The sequence below is a fragment of the Mustela erminea genome, chromosome 1, assembly GCF_009829155.1.
Source record: "Mustela erminea isolate mMusErm1 chromosome 1, mMusErm1.Pri, whole genome shotgun sequence".
Taxonomy (NCBI): Eukaryota; Metazoa; Chordata; class Mammalia; order Carnivora; family Mustelidae; genus Mustela; species Mustela erminea.
The window spans coordinates 8,394,433-8,416,389 of NC_045614.1; the positions used below are offsets into that span (position 1 = coordinate 8,394,433).

General features: G+C 56.1%; 1 protein-coding gene and 1 pseudogene across 1 annotated transcript in view; one reads left to right on the forward strand and one right to left on the reverse strand.

The window, feature by feature from the left end:
• The window catches only part of LDLR (low density lipoprotein receptor), a 34,341-nt gene extending 19,005 nt beyond the window's left edge, over window positions 1-15,336 (forward strand). The window contains exons 7-18 of the mRNA XM_032311523.1: window positions 808-927; window positions 1,413-1,538; window positions 3,377-3,548; window positions 3,629-3,856; window positions 6,865-6,983; window positions 7,238-7,377; window positions 8,463-8,604; window positions 8,705-8,857; window positions 9,535-9,690; window positions 11,698-11,775; window positions 12,938-13,092; window positions 13,623-15,336. Coding sequence (XP_032167414.1) covers window positions 808-927; window positions 1,413-1,538; window positions 3,377-3,548; window positions 3,629-3,856; window positions 6,865-6,983; window positions 7,238-7,377; window positions 8,463-8,604; window positions 8,705-8,857; window positions 9,535-9,690; window positions 11,698-11,775; window positions 12,938-13,092; window positions 13,623-13,658 — 1,625 coding nt within the window. The 3' untranslated portion in view covers window positions 13,659-15,336. The remainder of the gene's footprint in view (window positions 1-807; window positions 928-1,412; window positions 1,539-3,376; window positions 3,549-3,628; window positions 3,857-6,864; window positions 6,984-7,237; window positions 7,378-8,462; window positions 8,605-8,704; window positions 8,858-9,534; window positions 9,691-11,697; window positions 11,776-12,937; window positions 13,093-13,622) is intronic.
• Window positions 15,297-20,692, reverse strand: LOC116572454 (annotated as a pseudogene).
• Between the last annotated feature and the right edge of the window lie 1,265 nt (window positions 20,693-21,957).

Below are 21,957 nucleotides of genomic sequence, written 5' to 3' on the forward strand. Positions count from 1 at the left end.
AGGCCTTGGTTTCCACAGCTATAGTTCAGCTACCTGTATGGTTTTGGGGAGTTAGTACATGCAACTGTGGAACATGGTTTTTTAGTTTTTATAATCAAGAATGTTTTGAAATATGTTTTATCCAAAAAAAAAAAAAAAGTAGGATTTACCATCTGAAGCTTTTTTTTTTTTAATTATTTATTTATTTGTTTGACACAGAGAGAGAGAGAGGGAGCACAAGTAGGCAGAGAGGGTGGGGAACAGGCTCCCTGCGGAGCAGAGCCTGATGCGGGGCTCGATCCCAGGTCCCTGAGATCATGACCTGAGCCGAAAGAAGAGGCTTAACCCACTGAGCCACTGAGGCGCCCCCATCTTAACCATTTTTAAGCGTCCAGTTCAGTGACATTAAGCAGACTCACATAGTCGTCCGCCATCCCTACCAACCGTCTCCAGAACTTTCTCATCTTCCCACTCTGAACCTCTGCCCCAGGAAGCGCCGACTCCCCATCCCTTCCCCCACCCAGGCCAGCGGCCCATCTACTTCCTGTCTCTGATTTTGACTCCACTGGGGATGTCCCAGGAGTGAATCCTGCAGTATTTGTCCTTCTCTGCCCATGTCGTTCACTCTGCGGAATGTCCTCCGGGTTCCCTCCTGGCGCTCAAATGACGGGGTTGGGTTAAGTCCTCCTAGGGGACATGGCAGTTTCCTGCCCCCCCCCCCCCCGTCATTGTAGCAGTCATTATAAGGGTGAGGAGATGGTGCATTGGTGCCGACAAGCTGAGTGTGACCAGTCTCTGCCTTCGCCCTCCTCCCCCCACTTGGCACAGGGACCAACGAGTGTCTGGACAACAAGGGCGGGTGTTCCCACATCTGCAATGACCTCAAGGTGGGCTACGAGTGCTTGTGTCCTGAGGGTTTCCGGCTGGTGGACCAGCGAAGATGCGAAGGTGATTCCCCAGCAGGCTGGGCTCCTGGCCTCCGCGTCCCTTTCTCCTCGTGGGTGGCCAAACCGTCAGTGCCTCAGTTTCCCCACCTGTTCAGTGGGCATGACCGCAATGCTGACCTCATGGGCCTGTTAGGAGGATTTAATGAAATGCCATCCCTGCAGGCTTGGCCCTGGAGGGGCACTGGGTTCTTGCCTTTGGGGATTCATAATTAAGAAAGTAATCTCCGTTGACGGCTGATGCAGCTTCTCCCTGGGGGCTGCACCCCTGGGGGGAACGGTGAGGTCAAGTTCATTGTTGGAGACCATGCTTGGCTGTTTCTTGAGTTTTTATTTCTGAACCTGCTGGTCACCAAGACCATGGCTCTAGGGGTCATCCCCAAAGGGCCTGGGCTGTCCCCACTTGCCATCGGGAGGCCTGGCTCCGTCACTCCATCAGCACTCCATGGGGAGGAAGCCCCAAATGCCTTCGTGTGTCCTGACTTGCAGATATCGACGAGTGTCAGGACCCCGATGTGTGCAGCCAGCTGTGCGTGAACCTCGAGGGCAGCTACAAGTGCGACTGTGAGAAGGGCTACCAGCTGGACCCGCACACCAAGGCCTGCAAGGCTGTGGGTGAGTGAGGGGCGGGGCCTGGGGGGGCGGGGCCTGTGCCAAGAACTGATGCCCTGGGGAGTTTCATCACAAGAACTTTGCATCAACTCCAAAGCCCGCTAGGTGAGGGCTGGGGCCAACTGTGTCCTCCCAAGACCTCTGGCAGCTCGTTGAGCAGCGCTGTTGGGAACTTGCCAGGAGCCTGCCCCAGCGTGTCCTGCTTTCCTGTGGACACAGGTCAATGGCAGGAGATCTAGTTTGCAGCCCCCAGCCTCCCTCATGGCTTCAGAGGACAGGAAAAGCCGAGGCCTGAAGGACCTATCCCCCACCAGATATTCTTACTCACTTAGAGGAGCCTGTACCCAAAAAGCAAACTGACTTCAGAGAGCCCAAGGTATAATCAGTCACTCCGGAGGAAACCAAATGCAGGAAGAGTTGGGTTTCTTTTTCTTTTTCTTTTTTTTAAAGCTCTTACTTATTTATTTATTGGACAGAGAGAGAGATCACAAATAGGCAGAGAGGCAGGCAGAGAGAGAGGGAGAAGCAGGCTCCCCGCTGAGCAGAGAGCCTGATGCGAGGCTCGATCCCAGGACCCCGAGATCATGACCTGAGCTGAAGGCAGAGGCTTAAGTCACTGAGCCACCCAGGTGCCCCGGATTTCTTTTCTGCCTAAAGTTGAGATGAGCACTGTGGCCAGGCACTGATTCTCAGAAACCCCAAGGGGAAAAGAGCCCATGTGTTTGGAGGCACAGCCGTCCTCGGGGAGTTGACCTGTGGATAAACTCCCTTTGCTTTGCATCCTGTTCCGCCCTCCAGGGTGACTCCAAGGAGGGACGAGTTCGCAGAAATATTTTCGATCGCCTTCCGTTTCATCAAGGGTCTGCTTGAGCCTTGAAGACTTCCTCCTCTGTTGTCATCCCTTTTGTGACGGTTCCATGGCCGCCCTCTGTCACACCCCCCTGTGTTTCCTGGTTCTGGGGAAAACCAGGGACTGAGTTCATGAACCCCCTAGGGTTTGAGGTTTCACTTTTGCTCTGATCTGTCTGGGCCGGTGTCTACACAGATGCCTTCCCAGGAGTATGAGTGGTATCGTGGGAAGGGTTGTTCTGAGTGAGGTCAGTTGTACACACCGTTAGCCTCTCGGTGAATATTGGTGTCGTGGTTACAACACAGCCCCCCAGAGTCTGGGCAGCCTGGATTTGAATCCCAGCTCTGCCACTAACCAGCTGGTGTGACCTTGGGCTTGTCCCTTCCCCTCTCTGAGCGTCAGTCCCCTCATATGTTTGTTTGTTTAAAATATTTTATTTCTCTATTTGACAGAGAGACAGAGATCACAAGTAGGCAGAGAGGCAGGCAGAGAGAGAAGGGGAAGCAGGCTCCCTGTTGAGCAGAGAGCCCGATGTGGGACTCGATCCCAGGACCCTGGGATCATGACCTGAGCTGAAGGCAGACGCTTAACTGACTGAGCCCCGCAGGCATCCCCAGGTTTTATTACTCATGTAGGTTTTATTACCATACAAGTATGGTGGGGCCAATCCAGTAGGAGACGATCACCATCGAGAAGATCGGTTGTTACCATTCCCAAGAAGAGGGTGAGCACGGCAGCCAGGGGGCTCCCCGGGGAAGCACCAAGGTCAGTCAGCAGGCAAGCGGAAACGTCCGGCTCTGGGACGGGCTGTCCCTTTGGTCTCCGCAAGGCCCAGGACGTCCGAGCACCAGAACCCCACGACTCATCCACCAGCAAGGCATTTCCCAGCCCATCCTGAGAGTCTCCTCTGGCTCAGCCGGACCCCAGAGGTTGACAAGCAGAAGTCCCGGGTCCCTTCTGCGGCCCTGAGCATCCTCCCCCTCCTCTCCAGGCGACATCGCCTACCTCTTCTTCACCAACCGCCACGAGGTGAGGAAGATGACCCTGGACCGCAGCGAATACACCAGCCTCATCCCAAACCTGAAGAACGTCGTGGCCCTGGACACAGAGGTGGCCAGCAACAGAATTTACTGGTCTGACCTGTCCCAGAGGAAGATCTACAGGTGAGCCTCGGAGCCGCCCCTCAGCCCCGACCCCCGGTGAAATAGAGCCCTCGCACTGACGCTCCCCCCCACCCCGCCAGCACCCAGATCGACAGAGCCCCCGGCTTTTCCACCTATGACGCCATCATCAGCGAGGGCGTCCAGGCCCCCGACGGGCTGGCCGTGGACTGGGTCCACAGCAACATATACTGGACAGACTCCGTCCTGGGCACCGTCTCCGTCGCCGACACCAAGGGTGTGAAGAGAAAGACACTCTTCAAGGAGAAAGGCTCCAAGCCGCGTGCCATCGTGGTGGACCCCGCTCACGGGTGGGTATTGCCGCAGCTGTGGGGTACGGGGGGGATCAGAGAGCAGAGGGAACGGAGACCAGGGCTGGCTAGGACTCCGCCTGGGGGAAGGCATGTGCCTGAGCTGGACTGGCCTCCCTGGGCGCGGGGCTGTCCCTAGCCACCGAGGCCCTTGCTGTCAGGACCGAACAGGACCCAAAAGGGTGGACCTCCCCCCCCCATGGCCCTGTGGAAGCCAGAGCTTGGTTCCTCTTGATTGCTGCTGAGATGGATGTGGACCCTGAAAAGAGCACTCAGGATAAGAACCCCAAATCAGAGAGGCGCCTGGCTGGCTCGGTCAGTTGGGTCTGATTCTTGATCTCCGCTCGGGTCCTGAGCTCAAGGTCACGAGTTCAAGCCCTGTGTTGAGCTGTGCTGGGTGTGGGGTCTACTGGAAAACAAACAAACAAAACCAGAAATTAGAATATGGGTTTAAATTGGTCGTGGAAATTAATACTTACTTAAATTCTGATTTAGTATTTTGTGGCAGAGTACCCTGTACCAGGAAAGGATTGGAGAAAGGTTAAAAAAACACTCAGATCCAAAGGTAGTTTCGGGGAGGACGCCACAGGGAGGAAAGGTCGCCACCACCCCGCGGGGGCCCCCAGGAGGGTGTTCGCAGGGCCCGAGGCTGACTCAGCAGCTCTGGGGCCCACAGGGACCTGTGTCCCCTGACAGAAGGCATCTCCCTGCCCCATGTCCCAAACCTGTCACACCTGTCTGTCTGCCCGTGGAGTTTCACAATTCTGGAGGGACAGTGACCACTCGGGATGGGCAGCCTGTCGTGGGGCAATCCTCAGAAGGAAAGGGAACTTTTTTTTTTATTTGAGAGAGAAATTGAGGGCATGAGAGGAGGGGAGAGGCAGAGGCAGAGGCAGAGGGAGAAGCAATCTCTCTGCTGTGTGATCCCTTCACCGAGGGCATGACCTGAACTGAAGACAGATGCTTAACCAACTGAGCCACCCAGGTGCTCTGAAAGGGAACTTTCGAGACGAGCATGACTCACCCACCTGGGACAGGCGTGCTTTGAAGGCGGGCCTCGGTGGCCACAAACGTTCTCATTTGGTAGAGGGTCACTCGGTTGGATGAATTTAGTCCGCCAGCTGCCAGGAAAGAGAGGCTCCCCGAAGTAACCCCTTAGATACAAGTCATGTTGCGTGTGTGTGTGTGTGTGTGTGTGTGTGTTCTACTGATGTGTTTCTTCTCCCTCCTGGTAGTAGCATAGAATTGCCCTCTTTTTTTTTTTTTTTTTTTTTTAAGATTTTTTATTTATTTATTTGACAGAGAGAGATGACAAGCAGGCAGAGAGGCAGGCAGAGAGAGGGGAGGAAGCAGGCTCCCCGCTGAGCAAAGAGCCCGATGCGGGGCTTGATCCCAGGACCCTGGGATCATGACCTGAGCCGAAGGCAGCGGCTCAACCCACTGAGCCACCCAGGTGCCCCGGATTGCCCTCTTGAACTCTGTTCTGCACTTGGCTCTGGCGTGTGGACCATGGGGCTCATTCCCTGTTGACTAGATAAGCCGTGTACTTTGTACCCGGCACATGGAAATTTAGTTTTTTCCCCTCCTGCCTCCCACAAAGATGCTGCAAATTGAATATCTTTGAAGACGAGTCCTTGCAGTTCTTCTGCAGGACTGGTGATTCTAGATCCCTCATTCTAGAAGTTGGATTATATTCTAGAAGCTGGTCCGAGGGTACATGCATGGATAGAGCACTTAATTGCCGTTGAACACCTGCATTACAAAGCCGAGCTTCCATTAGCACACACAAGCACCTGTCTCGCCCACGGTCAATAGCAGGTTTTCCATCTTTGCCCATCACCGTGGGGAGGGCATCTCTCAGTGTATTTGTGTGTGGCTGCTTGAGAGTTAGCCTGAGTCTCTCTCTCTCTTTTTTTTTTTTTTTTTTTAACATTTTATTTATTTATTTGACAGACAGAGATCACAAGTAGGCAGAGAGAGACAGGCAGAGAGAGAGGAGGAAACAGGCTCCCCACTGAGCAGAGAGCCCTATGCGGCGCTCGATCCCAGGACCTTGAGATCATGACCCGAGCCGAAGGCAGAGGCTTAACCCACTGAGCCACTCAGGCGCCCCATCCTGAGTCTCTCTTCAGAGGCCTTAAAAGCCGTCGGAGATCCACTTCTAAGTGTAGATGCCAGAGCCGGGAACACAGGGATGGGAGCCGGGGTTTGCGGGCCCCGCAGTCGGGGTGCAGCCTAGTGTCCCTCCGTGGCTGCGAAATAAGCCACATGTGGTCCATCCACAAGGCAGAACTGTACTCAGCCTTCAAAAGGAAGGACATGCTGACACCCGCCACACCACGGATGAGCCTTGAGGCCATTGTGTGGCATCAGGAGGCCCGGCACAGAAGGACAGATGCTCTGTGATCGCACTCACGTGAGGTCCTAGAGGAGTCCTGTTGGCGGAGACCGAGCGGAGTGGTGGGAGCCAGGGTCAGGGGAGGCGAATGCGGACTTGGTGTTTCGTGGGGGCAGAATTCCAGGCTGGGCTGACGGAAACGTTCTGGGGATGGATGGTGGGGATGGTTGCGTAACAGGGTACGTGTACTCAGTCACCAACCTGGACACTTAATAATGGTTGAGATGGTAACTTCTATGTATATTTTACCACAAAGAAACCTTTTTAAAATAAACAAACCAGAAAAAAAAAAAAACCAAAAATCCTTATAAAATAAAAAATGTGTAAAAGCCTCCAGAAAGCACTGTCGAGGGTGCCCATGAAGAGCCCTCAACCAGACAGTAGAATCAAAATCTCCCTTTGTTCTCGAAGGTTCTAAAAATCCTGCCAGGTCTCACCAGGTTGCAAGCACGAGAGTAGCAGAAGAAACCAATGCGAGGTCTCTTTGGTGGGGTGGTTGGGGGTGGTTCTCCCCAGTTCCTGGCCTGGCTGCTTCGGCTGGGAGCTGCTGTTCGGGCCAGGCGGGCCCCTCCCCCACTGACCCTCTGCTTTCTTGCTGCTCTCCCGCCAGCTTCATGTACTGGACGGATTGGGGAACCCCCGCCGAGATCAAGAAGGGGGGTCTGAACGGTGTCGACGTGTACTCACTCGTGACGGAAGACATCCAGTGGCCCAATGGCATCACCCTGGGTATGTCCTTGGGACATGGGTCCCTGGGGTTGGGCACTGTCTGGAGGATGGGAGGGAGTGGCCAGGAGGCCCCAGAGAAAGCATGTGCAGCTTCCTGAGTGTTTTACAACCTGCTGTTAAACTACGCCCCCGTGAGGTTTGGGCTCACACAGGGAAGTATGTTTTGGGGCTGGTTTTGGGGGTACATCTCTGATGGGTCCAGGCCCCTCTGGCATTGGCATGTGATCTCTTCCTTGTCCACCTGTGGGTTCTAGATCTTTCTGGTGGCCGCCTCTACTGGGTTGACTCCAAGCTCCACTCCATCTCCAGCATTGACATCAATGGCGGGAACCGGAAGACCGTTTTGGAGGACAAGAAAAAGCTGGCACACCCCTTCTCCTTAGCCATCTTCGAGGTAGGGGCTGGGAGCCAGGGGCTGCTGCTTTGGGACCTGAGGGAATTCACATCCAAGTGCTGGGTACTGAGCGCAGCTCACGTGCAAGTCCTAAGTGCTTGTGCTAACGGCTCAGCCACACTGTTTGGCTCATTCAAGCCAGGACCGACTTAGAAGATGGAAGTTATTTCCATTTTCTTCTCCTTAAAAGAGGTGTTTTTGTCTGTTCGTTTTTGTTGTTGTTTTTTTTAAGTAAACTTTACCCCCAACATGGGGCTCAGACTTAAGACTCTGACATCTAGAGTCTCAGGTTCCCCCGACTGACCCAGCCGGGCACCCTCCTCACCCAAAGAGTCTTAAAGCAACAGTTCTTGCTTGGAGGCCATCTTGGGGCCCAGGGGACATTTGGTACTTTCTAGAAACTTTCTGGTTGTTGCACTTGGACGGGCAGTTACTGCTGGGACCTAGAGAGAGAAAAGGGGGCCAACCACAGTGGGAAAACTGCTCTAAGGAAACATTGGTATATTCGTGCACCCGTGTTCAAACAGCATGAGTCGCAGTCTCCAAGAGATGGAAGCAAGCTGGGTGTCCGTCAGGGAGGGAGGGCTAAAAACATGAGTGTCTGTACAGTGGAATGTGATTCAGGAAACGGGGAGCAACTTCTGACACGCACTGCAATGTGCAGGGACCTGGAGGGAACTAAGCCAGACACAAGAGCACAGAAACTCTCTGATCCCACTTCTGTGAGGTCCCTACAGGAGCCCCGTCCACAGAGACAGGAAGTAGATGGTGGGGGTCATGGCTGGGCTGGGGTGGGAAGTCAGTGTTTCCTAAGGACAGAGTCTCAGTTTGGGGAGATGGAAGGTTCTAGACATGGATGGTGGTGATGGTCGCACACCAACATGAATGTACCTAATGCTACAGAACACATTTAAAAAGGATTAAACTGGCTGATTTTAGGTTCTCTATATTTTACACAATTAAAAATTTTTTAATAATGAGAAAAAATGAGGCTGGTACCACCCAGTACTGCTTCCTCCCAGAAATTCAGGTATCCTGTAGCTCTTGATTAATGGGATTTGTTGTCCTCTTTAATTTCCATATAGGATAAAATATTTTGGACGGACATCATCAACGAAGCCATTTTCAGTGCCAACCGCCTCACAGGCTCAGACATTAATTTGGTGGCAGAAAACCTGTTATCCCCGGAGGACATTGTCCTTTTTCACAACCTCACACAGCCAAAAGGTAAAGATGGGGTGACTGCCTCCTCCCTCCACCTCCCTGCCGGTGTTCTGGAATCTTCTGTTCTTGTACTTCCCCTAACTCCCTGGGTCTTCCCCATCAGGGGTGAACTGGTGTGAGAGGACAGCCCTTCGCAACGGTGGCTGCCAATACCTGTGTCTCCCGGCCCCGCAGATCAACCCCCACTCGCCCAAGTTCACCTGTGCCTGCCCTGACGGCATGCTGCTGGCCAAGGACATGAGGAGCTGCCTCACAGGTGGGGGCCCCGGCCTTCCTGGGCGTGCGGCCTGCCACCCTTGTGGCTTAGTCCTGCGACTTGCCCTTCCTGTTCTTCTCTTGGCTCATCTGTCAAATGGGAGACTGAGGCGCCAGGAGGCCGTTGTAGGGGGTGACCATAGTTTGCCTTTGTCCTGCGGGACACATGAGCTCTGTGCCAGGCATTTAGACAGACGCTGTTCACCTTCGATGTCTGGTTCACTTTCTCCCAGCCCCCTTGGGAGGTGACTGACTTTAGACACGGGCATCGAGTGAGGAGATGACCCCTTTTCCAGTTTTTCTCATCCTTAGCGAGAGTCTCAGTTTGGGGCCAACGTATCTGTCATTGGGAATCTCCCTTTCGAACTACAACAGATAATAACATAGACGTTTGTGTGTTTCAGTTGTTTTCAGTCATTTTTTAAAAGATTTTATTTGTTAGCAGAGGGAGGGGAAAAGGAGAGGGAGGAGCAGACTCCCCACTGAGCAGGGAGCCTGATGCGGGATTTGATCCCAGGACCCCAGGATCATGACCTGAGCCCAAGGCAGACACTTAACTGATTGAGCCACCCCGGTGCCCCTGTTTTCAGTTAAAGAAATAACACAATGTGGCCAGTGGCATATGCTACTTACATTGTCACAAGCAGCAGGACACTCAGGAAATGTTTCTTCTTTCAGGGCCTGAGCATGGAGCGACCACCTGGGGCACCTCCACGGTCACGGTCAGGCCGACGGTCCGCTCCACAACCTTGGAGCCAAAGCACACAGCCAGCCCGCAGTCCGTGGCCAGCCCTGAGTTCACCACGGCTGAGATGGTGACGATGTCCCACTACGGTAAAAGCAGGGGCTATCCTGGGCCCTGGTTTATAGCTCGAGCATCTAGACAGGCCCCTTCAGAGGCCAAGAGAATCTTGGGGAAGGGATGGAGCGGGTGTAGTTATGGCACCGGCACTCTTTCTGACATGGCCTGTGCATCTCAGAAGCCTCCACTTCCCGATCTATAAAATGGGACTAATAACCATGCCGGCCACCTCCTGGTGGTGGTGGGGATTACGTGTCCCCAGACATGTGAAGGGCTGGAGTGCGGGGCGGCTTATTCCAGAGTCCTCCCCAAGCAGAGGCCTGGGAGCCTGAAATGTTATCAAGGCCCATTCGATGACCTGCTTTTAGCTCTGCCCAGCAGGCCAGGGCTGGGGTGAGGCGGGTGAGATGCTGCTCAGGGCAGCATCAGAAAGGACACCAAAAACCCAGCACTTAAGTCGTATTTCACTACATTATTTTTTCAAAAATCAAACCACCAAACTATGGACTGTGGGCCTGACACCTGGTCTTGTAAATAGAGTTTGATCAGAGCCAGGGTCCCAGTGAGGCAGGGTCCAGCAAGTGTAGAGTCGGAACCTGTCGTCCTAAAAATCTGACGCTTTATTCTGCAGTATTGGCGTCCATTTTTATTTCTTAAAAAATAGCACATTAAAATATTACTCAGTTACTAAGTTTTTTTGACAAGGGTGCAGGCTTTAAAGTTTTGTGCTTGTGGCTAATGCCTGACTCTCAGTGCTCAAGGAAGACCCGCCATTCATCTCTTTGCCCACCAGAGGGCGCCTGTGCTGGAATTTGAGTGGCCAGAATGGAGTTCATAGATTTTTCTAGCCCCCACCTAAAAAAAAAAAAAAAAAAAAGGCATATCAGCGGCTTTCAGGCATTTTTTCCTTCCCCCTCAGAGTAGGTGAGACCTACGTCCAACCATAAACAAGGCAAAGCAGGAACTTCTGTGGTTGAGGGAGGCCAGGAAACCGGTTTGCTGGGGTTCGGGGGTGGGCATTACTTGAAAAAGCCATTTTCCAGATGGGCCCACCCAGGGCTTCTCGCTTTGGGCCAAGGAGCCCTTGTAAGGGAAAAATTTCTCAAGGACCTTGCTGCTGCCGCCTTAAATTATTTTTAAGTTTCCTTAAATATGTGCAAATGTAGGGAAAGTCGGTATAATCTCCCTACACACACACACACACACACACACACACACACGCCAGAGGGCCGAATTCAAACCCAGGTGGGCTGGAGTATAACCAATGATGTCAGTCACTGCTCACCTGTGTGCATGTGGCCCAGGTGCGTGCGGCTCATAAACTCATAAACTCTCCCAGAGCTCAGGGGCACATGTGTGCTGCTATGACGGGCTCCCCCCGGTTTTCTGACCTGGGGACAGCTGCCACAGGACCGTGGCACCTGGGTGCAGTCCGTGTCCTGGAGTCGCTGAACATCAGAGAGTTGGGAGGCTCTGTCCCACCCAGACCTGTCTCCTTTCCATCAAGTGCACCAGCAGGGCGAACAGGCCCGCCCGTGACCTCACCAGCGGCTGGGGATGCACCTGCAGGCTTTTGTCTCAAAGACCAGGGGCCTCCTCCCCGGCGCCTCGGAATGCTGGGCTAAGGAACACTCTTAAATCTGCTCGGAGTCCCATAACACGGCCTGCTAATGCATAAGGCCCAGCGTGATACCTCTCAAACCCGGCAGAGGCTCCAAGTTCCTTAGAACTTTTTTTAAGATTTATTTGAGAGAGAGAGAGAGTGAGCGAGCGAGCACAAGCAGGGCAAAGGGAGAGGGAGAGAATCCCAGCCAGATTCCCTGCACAGCCTAACCTGGGGCTTGACCTCAGGACCTGAGCCAAAATCAAGTGTCTGACGCTTAACCAACTATACCACCCAGGCACCCCTCCCTTGAACCTTTAAGGACACCAGGAAGCATCAGGCGTTTCCCTGTGTGTGTCAGTTGTCAAAACACCTGCTGTGTTTCCTGGGCCCTCACAGTGGAGCTGAGCCTTGCTTTGTCCTTTGTCCCATGCAGCCCTGGGCGACGCGGCCAGCAGAGGAGATGAGAAGAGGCCCAGGAGCGTGGGGGCGCTGTACATCATCCTCCCCATCGGTAAGCCCACCGGCCTGGGCCCCTACGCTGCGACCGCCTGGGCCAGCCCACCTTTTCTTCCAGGCTAGGGGGGCCCCTTTTCCAGCGTCATTCACTCAGCAAATACAGTCGAGTGCCTACTGTGTGCCAGCCCGCTTCTGGGTCCTGGGGCCGCCCCTGGTTGAGGACGAAGCCCCCCACCTGCTCAGAGCTGACGCATCAGCCGGGGCCCGGCCCCGAGGTTGCTGCAGGGAAGGCCCCCGCCGCCCAAGGGACGCCTCCTGCTGAATCGTTCTCCTGCAGGGGGAGTCCAGGGAGTTGTACCCCCCACCGCCCACCTCACCCCTGTCAGCCGCCCCTCTTTGAGTCACATCTGTTAATTCCTTTTCTGAGCAAACCCTCTTGAGGTGTCCCTTCCCCAGCCAGCCCAGTCACAGAGACCTACATGTCGTCTGGCTGGGAGGGGATTGACGTGGCAGTGGGACACACACACACACACCCCCCCCCCCGGGCTGGCTGGTGAGGGCGGCGCCCACCCCCTGTCCTCCTAATGGAGCCGGAGTCTCTCCCACTGTCTGGGCCTTGGCAAGAACTTTCTTCTTAATTTATTTATAAGATTTTATTTTATTTATTTGCAAGAGAGAAGGAGCAGAGGGAGAAGCAGACTCCCCACGGAGCAGGGAGCCCAACTTGGGGAGCCCCAAGCTCATGGCCTGAGCCCAAGGCAGATGTTTAACTGACTGAACCACCCAGGCTGGGATTTTTTACAAACCTGGGCTGGCTGAGCCCTTGGCTGTCCCCTGGTCTGGGCTCGCCACCACGGGGCCCACTAGAAATGAGGCAAAGAGCATCCGGACGGAAGAAAGGAGTCTTGGCTCCCGGGGATCGGCTGCGGTCCCATTTCTGGAAGAGGGGAAGCCCCCCATGCGGTGACTCAGAGGAAACCTGGGAACATGAACCACCGTGGGGCATTTCCGGGCCGAGACAGTGGCAGTGGGCCTCGAGTTAGAGATTTATTATGCACACAGGGAGGTTTTTTTTCTTAGTGGCTTCGAATTTGGACCAAAAAAACCCCCTCTATACGTGAGAAGGTCCAGAGTCTGCTGGTGGGGTCCCTGGGTAGGGGTGCGGGGGGCTGGGCGCGCTCCAGGGCACCCCCTGACCAGGCCCCCTCCCTCCGCAGTCCTGCTCACCCTCCTGTGCTTCGGGACCTTCCTCCTCTGGAAGAACTGGCGGCTGCGGAGCATCAACAGCATCAACTTCGACAACCCCGTGTACCAGAAGACCACGGAGGACGAGGTCCACATCTGCAGCCCGGACGGCTACACCTACCCTTCGGTGAGGGCCCCGCCCCCACCCAGAGGCTGGGGGACCCTCCAGAGCCCTTCTGGGGTGGGGGGGTGGACAGCATCAAGAAAAGAGGGTGAAACAAGCCAGTGGGGGCTGGGAGAGCCTAGATGAGGGGGCGGGGGCAGGCTTCCCCGAGGCTGGTGTGGCTGGAGCTGAGAACTGGGGGAGGGGAGTGTTGGGGCGGGGGGAAGCCAAGGGAAGGGACCGGACCGGACAGGACAGGACAGGACTGGACGGGATGAGGCCGCTGGAGGAGGATTCTGGCTTTGCTCTTGCAAGATGGGAGCCTGGGAGAGAGTTCTGGGCTTGGCCTGACCTGGGGCTCACAGGCGCGCTCGGGTGGCTGTCGGGGGAAAAAGACCGGAGCCAAGGTCAGGAGCTGGGGACCAGGACAGGGGCCGCTGCGCTGGTCCCAGCCAGCGATGAGGGGGGCTGGGGGGCCGGGAGGCGTAGGTGGCCTCTGGCCATGTTTACTGAACATTGGCCTGATCGCTTCCGGCGTTTCTCTTTCGTGACAGAGACAGATGGTCAGCCTGGAGGACGAGGCGGCGTGAGCTGCTGCTTCCAGGCCCGACCTTCCCCGGAACCTGCTGCTGGTCACGGGCAGGAAGAACACTTTCTCCCCAGACCCTTGACCTGCCCCAAACCCTTCCTGAGACCTTGACGCCCTCCCGTTTCACTCAAAGAAAGCAGCGAACCCAAAGCAGCGCCTGCAGCCGCTGGGCCTGTCCTGCCAGAGCTTTGTTCTATATATTTATTCGTCTGGGAGGCAGACGGGCTTCCAGCGGCGCCCGTGCAACGGGTTGAGGTCGGAATTTTTTTCTTTATGACTAGTGGAGAGGAGAAGGCTGAATGAGCTGGGGTGGGGGGCGTCTCTGCCCTCTCCAGGGACCGCCAGAGGGACACAGAAGGCCAAGGGGCTGGGAACTAGAGAGCAGACCTTACCCGACCTGTGAGGTCCTGGGTGGCTGCTCCAGCCCTGCCCGTCCCCACCCCAGCCCGAGCCCCTAAACTCAGGAGTAACCGCGCTCACCTCTGCCTTGCTGGACAGCCAGCGCTCACTGTTGCTTTGCTGCACCTCAGGTCCGGATCAAACTCGGGTTTTCCAAGCGAGGTCTGTGCCCACACCAAGACTCTGGCATTGGTCTTGACCTGGCCAAATCCAGCATCCTGGGGGTGGGGCCAAGTGAGTCCCGTTCATTCACCGAAACATCCACCGTCCCCAGGTTACCGGTTGCCCTTAATATGGATTAAGTGCCTGAGATGCCCAGTTAGCCGATGTGTGCAGACAGCGGCCTCCGGTCTCTAAGAGCGTCCTGTGGGCCAGGCGTGGTGGCCTGGACCCCAGCCCCCGCACCTGCGCCAGACCCTTCCAGATCCCTCGAGCACTTTTTTTTTTAAGTTCAGGGCTGTATCTTGTGTAACGTTGACATTGTTACTGTTTTGCACTGGTTTCTGTCCGGTTGGGATGGGCTCCGGGCCTGCGTGGACAAACGTGCGTGATCTCGGGGCCTCTCCCCTCTCCCCGCCGAGCACATCAAAGCTGCCACCTTCACTGTCCGGCTAGTGTTCCTGCTGCTGTGCAGACGCCCTGAGCCATTCATTTCCCCCAACAAGATGCTTGTCGTTGATGGGTGCCTGTCCAATACATGCAGGGCCTCTTAGCCCCGTAAGACATCCCCCTGGGCTTGGTCGGCTCACGGGACTTAAACAAAATGTCTTTGCCATGCTCTCAGCCGTGTCGCCTTTCTGACCAAAGAGAGAAGAGGCGGCCTCCTGCCTGCCTGGCCTCGTCCGGGGCCTGCCTGTCGCTCCCCGCATGACCGCCCGACACTGTGCCCTACCCTCTAGGAAACTGTGAAGCCTTTTCTCCTGCCGAAGCATGTAAATAATCCCTGGTACAGATCCCGGGGGGGCTTTTTTGTTATGTTTGCACTTTGTATATTTGTTAAACGTGTATCACTTCTATATATGAAACAAAGATCTATTTATTTTTGCAAACCCTGGTTGCTGCATCGCTGACCCCTCCGGGGGCACTGCCTTGGGGGGAAGTCGTCTCTGAGACGCCTCTTTTTGTACAAAGATTAGTGCAAAGCTCTTCAGGAGAATCGTGTCTGTGTTGTATATATGGTGGGTTGCTTTTGGGGGGTGGGTATCGCTTTTTAAACCACTGTATAGAATGTTTTTATAGCCCGAATGTCTTACTGTGATCGATTAAATTTCTTAAATGAACCGCTGGCAAAACCTGGACCGTTTTCTTTCTCCAGTGTCTGGGCTCCTCCTTCTGTGCATGGGTGGGACTCCCCCCAGAAGATGGATCTGGAAAAGGGAACATTTTCTCAGAGCTCGGGATGGCCTACAGGCTATGGGGTGCTTCCCTGACTTGGGGTTTTGCTAAGTTTCCAGCATACACCTTCACAGAATCGGCATCTATGGGATACCTGTGTTGTGGGCCGGGTCCTGGTTTAGGCATGTGGGATACCGCAGTGAATAAAACCATAGAAGTGAGTAAGAGTCTGCCCTCAAGGAGCTGACATTGTAGAAGGGGAAATAGATACAGTGCTTATAATGTTAGAAGAATATTCTAGAAGAATTTTTAACAGGGCAATGGGACAGAGAAGTGACTGCCAGGGAGAGGACTCCTTTTGGGAGGGCTCAGGGAAGGATTCTCCAAGGAGGTGACATCTGAACTGAATCCAGAAGCTGAACTGGGAGGATGAGTGGCCAGGGGCCGACACCTGCTCCAATTCCCACCTGGTCCAATCAACAGATGATTTCCGATCGAAGCGTCCCTTCTGACCGTTTGGGGTCCTGGAATAGTTGCTGTGAGGTTTTCTTAAAGGATGAAACAGGATAAACACCTGTGAAATTAATTAGTAAGATATAAAACGAGATTTTCCAACACAAATCCAAATAATCATGAGTTCCAGCAAATTCTCGTGTTCCATAGCGGCAATATTTGGCGAGAGCTGTGGGCGTCCAGCCACATGCTTCCCTGTTATTTCGTGCACCCCGGTAAAGCCTGGACCTGTTGGCCCTTAAGACCCCTTTCCCTGAGCATGGTAGATCAAACGACAAGTGGTCTAGGCGGGTCCCTGGGAGGGTGCGCTCAGGGACACAGTAGGTGGACGGATAGAAAGAACTTAATATGGGGAACTGCAAAAAAGAGACCAAAAAAACTACGTAAAAAAGACCAAACCATCATGATGTGCCAGCTCACACTCCAGGATTCCACTCGAGGTCCCTAAGGAAGTCTGGTTCATAGATCCCGGAAGGAGATGGTGGGCGCCAGGGGCTGGGGGAGGGGCGTGGCAAGTTGGCATTCAGTGGGGACAGAGATTCAATTTGGGAAGAAGGAAGTTCTGGCCATGGCCGCGCAACCATGTGATTGTACTTGATGCCCTTGAATTAGATGGTTAAACATGGTTAAGATGGCGAATTTGATGTTATGTGTATTGGAACACAATTTAATACTAAATGATAATTTAGAGACCAAATTGGGGAACAATGAGGCAGCCAGAAGTAAGCAACAGCGTAGGATGGGGCTGGCGTCACTGGACCCCGGGAGGGAGCCGGTGGGAGCCTCCCGGGAGACACTGTATGGCAGACAAAAAAGGGAGATTCCGCGTCTCCCCTCCTCCCGGTGCTCTCTCCCACCAGCCGCCCCCGTTGGTTGAATCCAGCTGGACCTGGGGAATGGGGTCCCCTGCTTTACAGGGCAGAGGAAGGGAGAGCAGGAACAGGGGGGTGGGGGGAGGGACGAGCCAGAGTGCCCGACAATGGGGTGGGAAGGAACACATCCTGCGCCAGGCCACCTAGTTTGGGATGGGTGACCCCGGGCCCAAGAGAGACTCAGTTTCCCCAACTGAAACTGGGCTCAGTGCTAATCCCCCTCCCAGGCTCGGAGCTGGGGGTGGGGGGCTCTGCGCATGCCCAGAGAGGAAGACCGGGCGCTGAGAGCCTGTTATCTTTTCTGTGTCCACAGGGTGGCACTTCCTTCCTTCCTTCCGCCTTTTGTCTTGGGAAGGTTCCAAAATGCCTCTGGGGGTGAAAACTGAGCAGACCGCACAGGACGCCGGGGGCCCGCACCGGGCGCTCGATAATTGGTTGATTGACTGATTCCATGCTCAGCCGCGTGGCAAACGGGACAAATGAGCATAAATGGCTAGGCAAACAGAAGGGGCCTGGAGGTGTCCGAGGATGCGGCGACGGGGAGGTGGCAGGACTGGGGGGGGGCGGGGGTCCCTGGGCCAAGGGCACGCATGGGAGTGGCCAGAGGTGATGGAAGCTTCTTACCCGTATCTGGCTTCAGCTGTTTTCTGCTGAAGGACTGGTGACTGAAATCCTTCCTCAGCGCCCCCACAGCACCCGCTGCATGTGACACAGACACGCAGGGCTTAGAGCTTCATGACAAACAGGAGCAAAGACTTCTTGGGCATTAAATCGTCTGCTCCTCCGTGTGGGCCCCTGAGGAGAGGACAGTAGCCAGCGCCCATTTCACAGATGGGAAAGGGGAGGCTTGGGTCACTGGGTTCAGCTCACGAAGCTCTGGGGCGTGGGAAGATAGTTGCCACCCCGTCGCTTCCCCTACTGGCTGTGAGGGGTAGAGGGGACAAATTCTTAGGGCTCAGAACAGGGTCTCCTATTGGAAGGCCACCAGAGAACTGTGATGGTGCTGGTTCTGCCAGAGCAGAGACATCCTGCCGCTTGGGGACTGTCCCCCCCAAGGACAGGGTGGGGGACTGGCAGTCCTGTCCTCCTCTGCTCTGAGGGCTCAGTAGCTCTGGCCAGGACGGGGTGGGTGGCTGGAGGAAGTTGCTCCCCTAAGCTTGATACCCCTAACTTGTGTCCTCTGCTGCCCCCACCCCCACCCCCGGCAGCCCAAACCACAGCTGCCTGCGGTGAGTCAGGCTGGAGCCTGCGGGACTGAGCCCAGGTCCGAGAGGGAGAGGGGAGTGGAGGGGGGTGTGCAGAGGGTTGCCCTTCACCCCCCACCCCCGCAGCTTCCCCTGCCAGCCCCTCCCCTCTGCCGGGGGTTGGGGGAGGTAGGGGGTGTGGGTAGGGGGGTGTCAGGGCCTCCTTCAGTCCCCCAGGAAGTGAATTCTCTGAGCAAGGGATGAGGGCGAGCCCTGGTCACATCAGCCACCCTGCAGAGTTGGGCAGCGGAGGGGGGGGTTGGAGGCGGGGCAGCCCTGGGGACTCCTGGGTCTGGTCCAGCTCCCACTCCAGAAAGCTTGGGTTTCAGCCTTGCTTCCTGCCCTTGGTGGAGGGGCTCCCTCCTCCTGGAGCCTCACCCTCCCAGGCCCAGCTGCTCTGCTTATCCTGGCCTCTACTCCCACGCTGTGCCTGGGATGGAGTGGGGAGCTTGGGGTTCACAGCAAGACCAGCCCCCTAGAAACGCTGGGCTACTGCAAGGTGTCCTGTGCTAAAGACTCCCTTTGCCAGGTCCCAACTCTGGTCCTGCCTGGAATCTGAAATCTTCTCCAGTTCTTACTGGGGACTGCAGGCCCAGTATGATCAAGCAACCACTCCCTACTCCAGACCCTGTGGGATCAATCCCCCCCACCCCCTGCCCCACTGCTTTGCTACCCCTGCACACCCACCTTTGCACTTGCTGTTCCCTCTGCCGGGATCATGATCTCCACACTTCTGCACACTGGGGCCTCAGGTCCAGGCTCCAATGCCCCCCTCCTCCCCAGGGCCTCCTATAGAAACCCCCACCCCCACCCCACCCAGAACAGCAACAGCTTTTATCACTAACTGGGAGGGGGAGTTCAGTACCCGAACTCTGGGTCCAGTTCAAACCCTGGCTCTGCTGCTCATCCCCTGTGAGAACTTAAACAATTAACTGGTATACTCTCTGTGACTCAGTTTCCTGAGTTTCCTTCTCAACCCATTCGTCTTGGCCTCCACTGGAGTGTGGCTCCCTGATGCGAGGCATGGTCCAGTGGGTCAGAGATGCCCCGCCCACATTTCTGAGTCAGTTGGGGAGCCTGCAGGAGCTCCCAGGACCACACGCAGGGGGTCCCCAGGAACCCAAGCCCTGTCTTGAGGACAACCTTTCCGGTCTCTCCCTAGCCAGTCCAGAGAGATCAGGCCTGGGCCTCATATCCAATAACAGAGGTTTGATTCCAGCCCCAGAACCCCATGTCCCAGGCACACGCGCTCATGCTCACCACCAGCCACGACCCCCCATATATGAACTAGGAAGAGCTCTATTCACAGCTCACGTGGGGACAGGGGTGGGGGACACTGGGTGGGCCACCCAGGGCAACTAAGTCCTGGGGGTTTAGAGAAAGAGGCCCAGGGCCCCTCGGGGGCAGCCAGCTCGGGACTGGCCCCACAACTGCGGAGTGTGAGGGGCTCCACTGTCCCTCAGCATTTCCTGCGCTCTTTCCCCAGAACACCGACTACAAGCCAGGTCAGCTGGGCCTTCAGGCCTCTGACTTGTGGCCAACTATCCGCGATGACTTTATCGGGAACATCAGCTTTGCAGCTCCAACAACACAGGCCCGGGCTCCCCACTGCTGGGCCTCTTTCTCCCCGGGTCACCTTGAAAAAGGGGCTGCCACCTCCGAGGCCGCCCCTCGTTGGCAAAGCCGAGCTGCTCCTCCACGGACCCCTCAGCCCTACTGTGGGGGCTGACTCCAGGGGTATCACTGTCCTGTGACTTTGGGCATGTGACCGGACCATTCCGTGTCTGTCAGCCCGTCTGTAAGATGAATGCTCTTTCCCGGCTTGGGAAGGTGCTGGGGGGCCCACGAGGGGAAGAGGGTCAAGCCTCCGCTCTACGGGCACAAGGCCAGTGAGCCGGCTCCCCACTCGCAGGCATGGGGACACGGATCTCACTTCTCCTTCAGCCAGGCTGGGCCAAACCCACAGCAGGCCCGTGGCCGGCCTCCGGAGTCCCGGGGCCGGTGACTACCACTGCCGGGGCGGCTCTCCAAGGAAGGCCGCGCAGGGGTGGGGGTGGGGGAGCACCCTGGAGGCTGTGGGCCTGAGGCTGGCCTGCCGGCTGTCCTGGGCACCCAGCCAGCCCTGGGCAGTGAGTCAGGGCCCAGGCATGTGGAGGGCCGGGTCCTCTCCCGGCCCCTGTGAGCTCAGGCGCCTCCCTGCACCCGCCCGCCAGGCCACGTTCCTTACCCAATTGCTCACGCCGCAGGCCAGTCCCCGGGGGTGGTGGTGGGTGTTGCTGTCTGGGTCGACAGAGGCACACGGCCGCTCTGAGCCAGGGTTCACACGGCCTCCCTGAAGGGACCGTCTTCTTTTGGGGGAAACTGAGCTCCAAGCTGGCCAATACCTCCTCGGCCCCCTCCCAGAACCAAGCAAAGCGACTGCGTGGAGGGAGGGCCGGCCCACGGAGGGCTTTAGGGCCTGGGCCTCGGGTGCTCTCGGGCTCTGGTCTGCAGCGAGCTCCATGGCGCACACCTGCTTGCCTCTCCCAGGCACCTGCAGGCCTGCTTGATGCAAGGATGGGTGGGTCGCCTGCCCAGGGGCTCTCAGCTGGGCTGGTCGGATTCTCACGTGCTCCCCCCTAACCGCCTCCCCCCCCAGCAGGGTGCACTGCTGGCACCTTCCCGGCTGCCATCAAGCAGGTGGAGGCCAGCTGTTAGCAGAAGTCCCACCAGCATGACAGCAGCTACTCAGACGACCACGTGTGGCCACCTGGCCGGTTCTTGGCTGAGGCTGCAAGGTGGGGGGGCACTGCCTCACGTGTGCTCGACTGAGGGGGTCTCCTGGCATCCAGAGGGTGGGGGCCGGGAATGCTGCTCAAGGTCCTGCAATGTCCAGGACAGCCTGTACCACAGAGAATGACTGGGCCTGATGTCCCTAGGGCTGAGGTGGGAAAACCCTGGTCAAATTCAAGAGTTTTGCCCCTTGGAGGCTGATGGTACAAACAGGAGGCTCTGCGCCTATTTCATGCCATAAAAGACCCTACCTACCGATCTTGAAAATGAAAACAGCTCAGGAGGAATTATGAGACCATTTACTCGAACACGTAAAGCCAAGCCCTTGGCATAGAAACAGAACCTCAAAGGTTCTGGGAATCCCTGTGAACCGAGTGAACTGGTCCATCCCCCTAGAGTCTGACAGGCAGGCTTCCTGCCCCAGAACCCGCAAGGGTGACCTGAGTGGACCATGTCTGGTGCCCATGATCGCTCAGAAGCCGCTGGAACCTCCTGCTCACTGCTCTGCCTGGAATGCCTCCTCTCCAGTCAGAAACCACTGTAACCTGGCACCTTCTAGAAACAGCTCCGTTATGCGGCCGTGTAAAAACCCCAGACCAGAGGACCCAGAGGCTCGTGTGACCGTGCCATACCTCCCGACCGGGCTGTACGTAGAAGGCAGCCCCTAGGTTTGAGGGGAAACTACTTCCCTTCTCTGCCCTCAGGCAGGCAGGCTGGCCTTAAGCTTCCCATTCTCAGCGGTACCCCAGGTCATTGGGGGCGGGGGAGGGGGAGGACACGGAGTTCGGCCTGGGTTGGATGCATCAGTTAGATTTACTTGAGCTGGGGCGCCTGAGAGGCTCAGTGGGTTAAAGCCTCTGCCTTCGGCTCAGGTCATGATCCCAGGGTCCTGGGGTTGAGCCCCGAATTGGGCTGTCTGCTCAGCGGGGAGCCTGTTTCCTCCTCTCTCTCTGCATGCCTCTCTGCCTACTTGTGATCTCTGTCAAATAAACAAATAAAATCTTTAAAAAAAAAAAAAATTTACTTGACCTGTGGAGCGCCTGGCTGGCTTAGTCACAAGACTACGTAGTCTCCCCTCATAAATTAGTCCAGTGCTGGGGCATCTGGGTGGCTCAGTGGGTTGAGCGTCTGACTCGATCTCAGCTCAAGTCTGGATCTCAGGGTC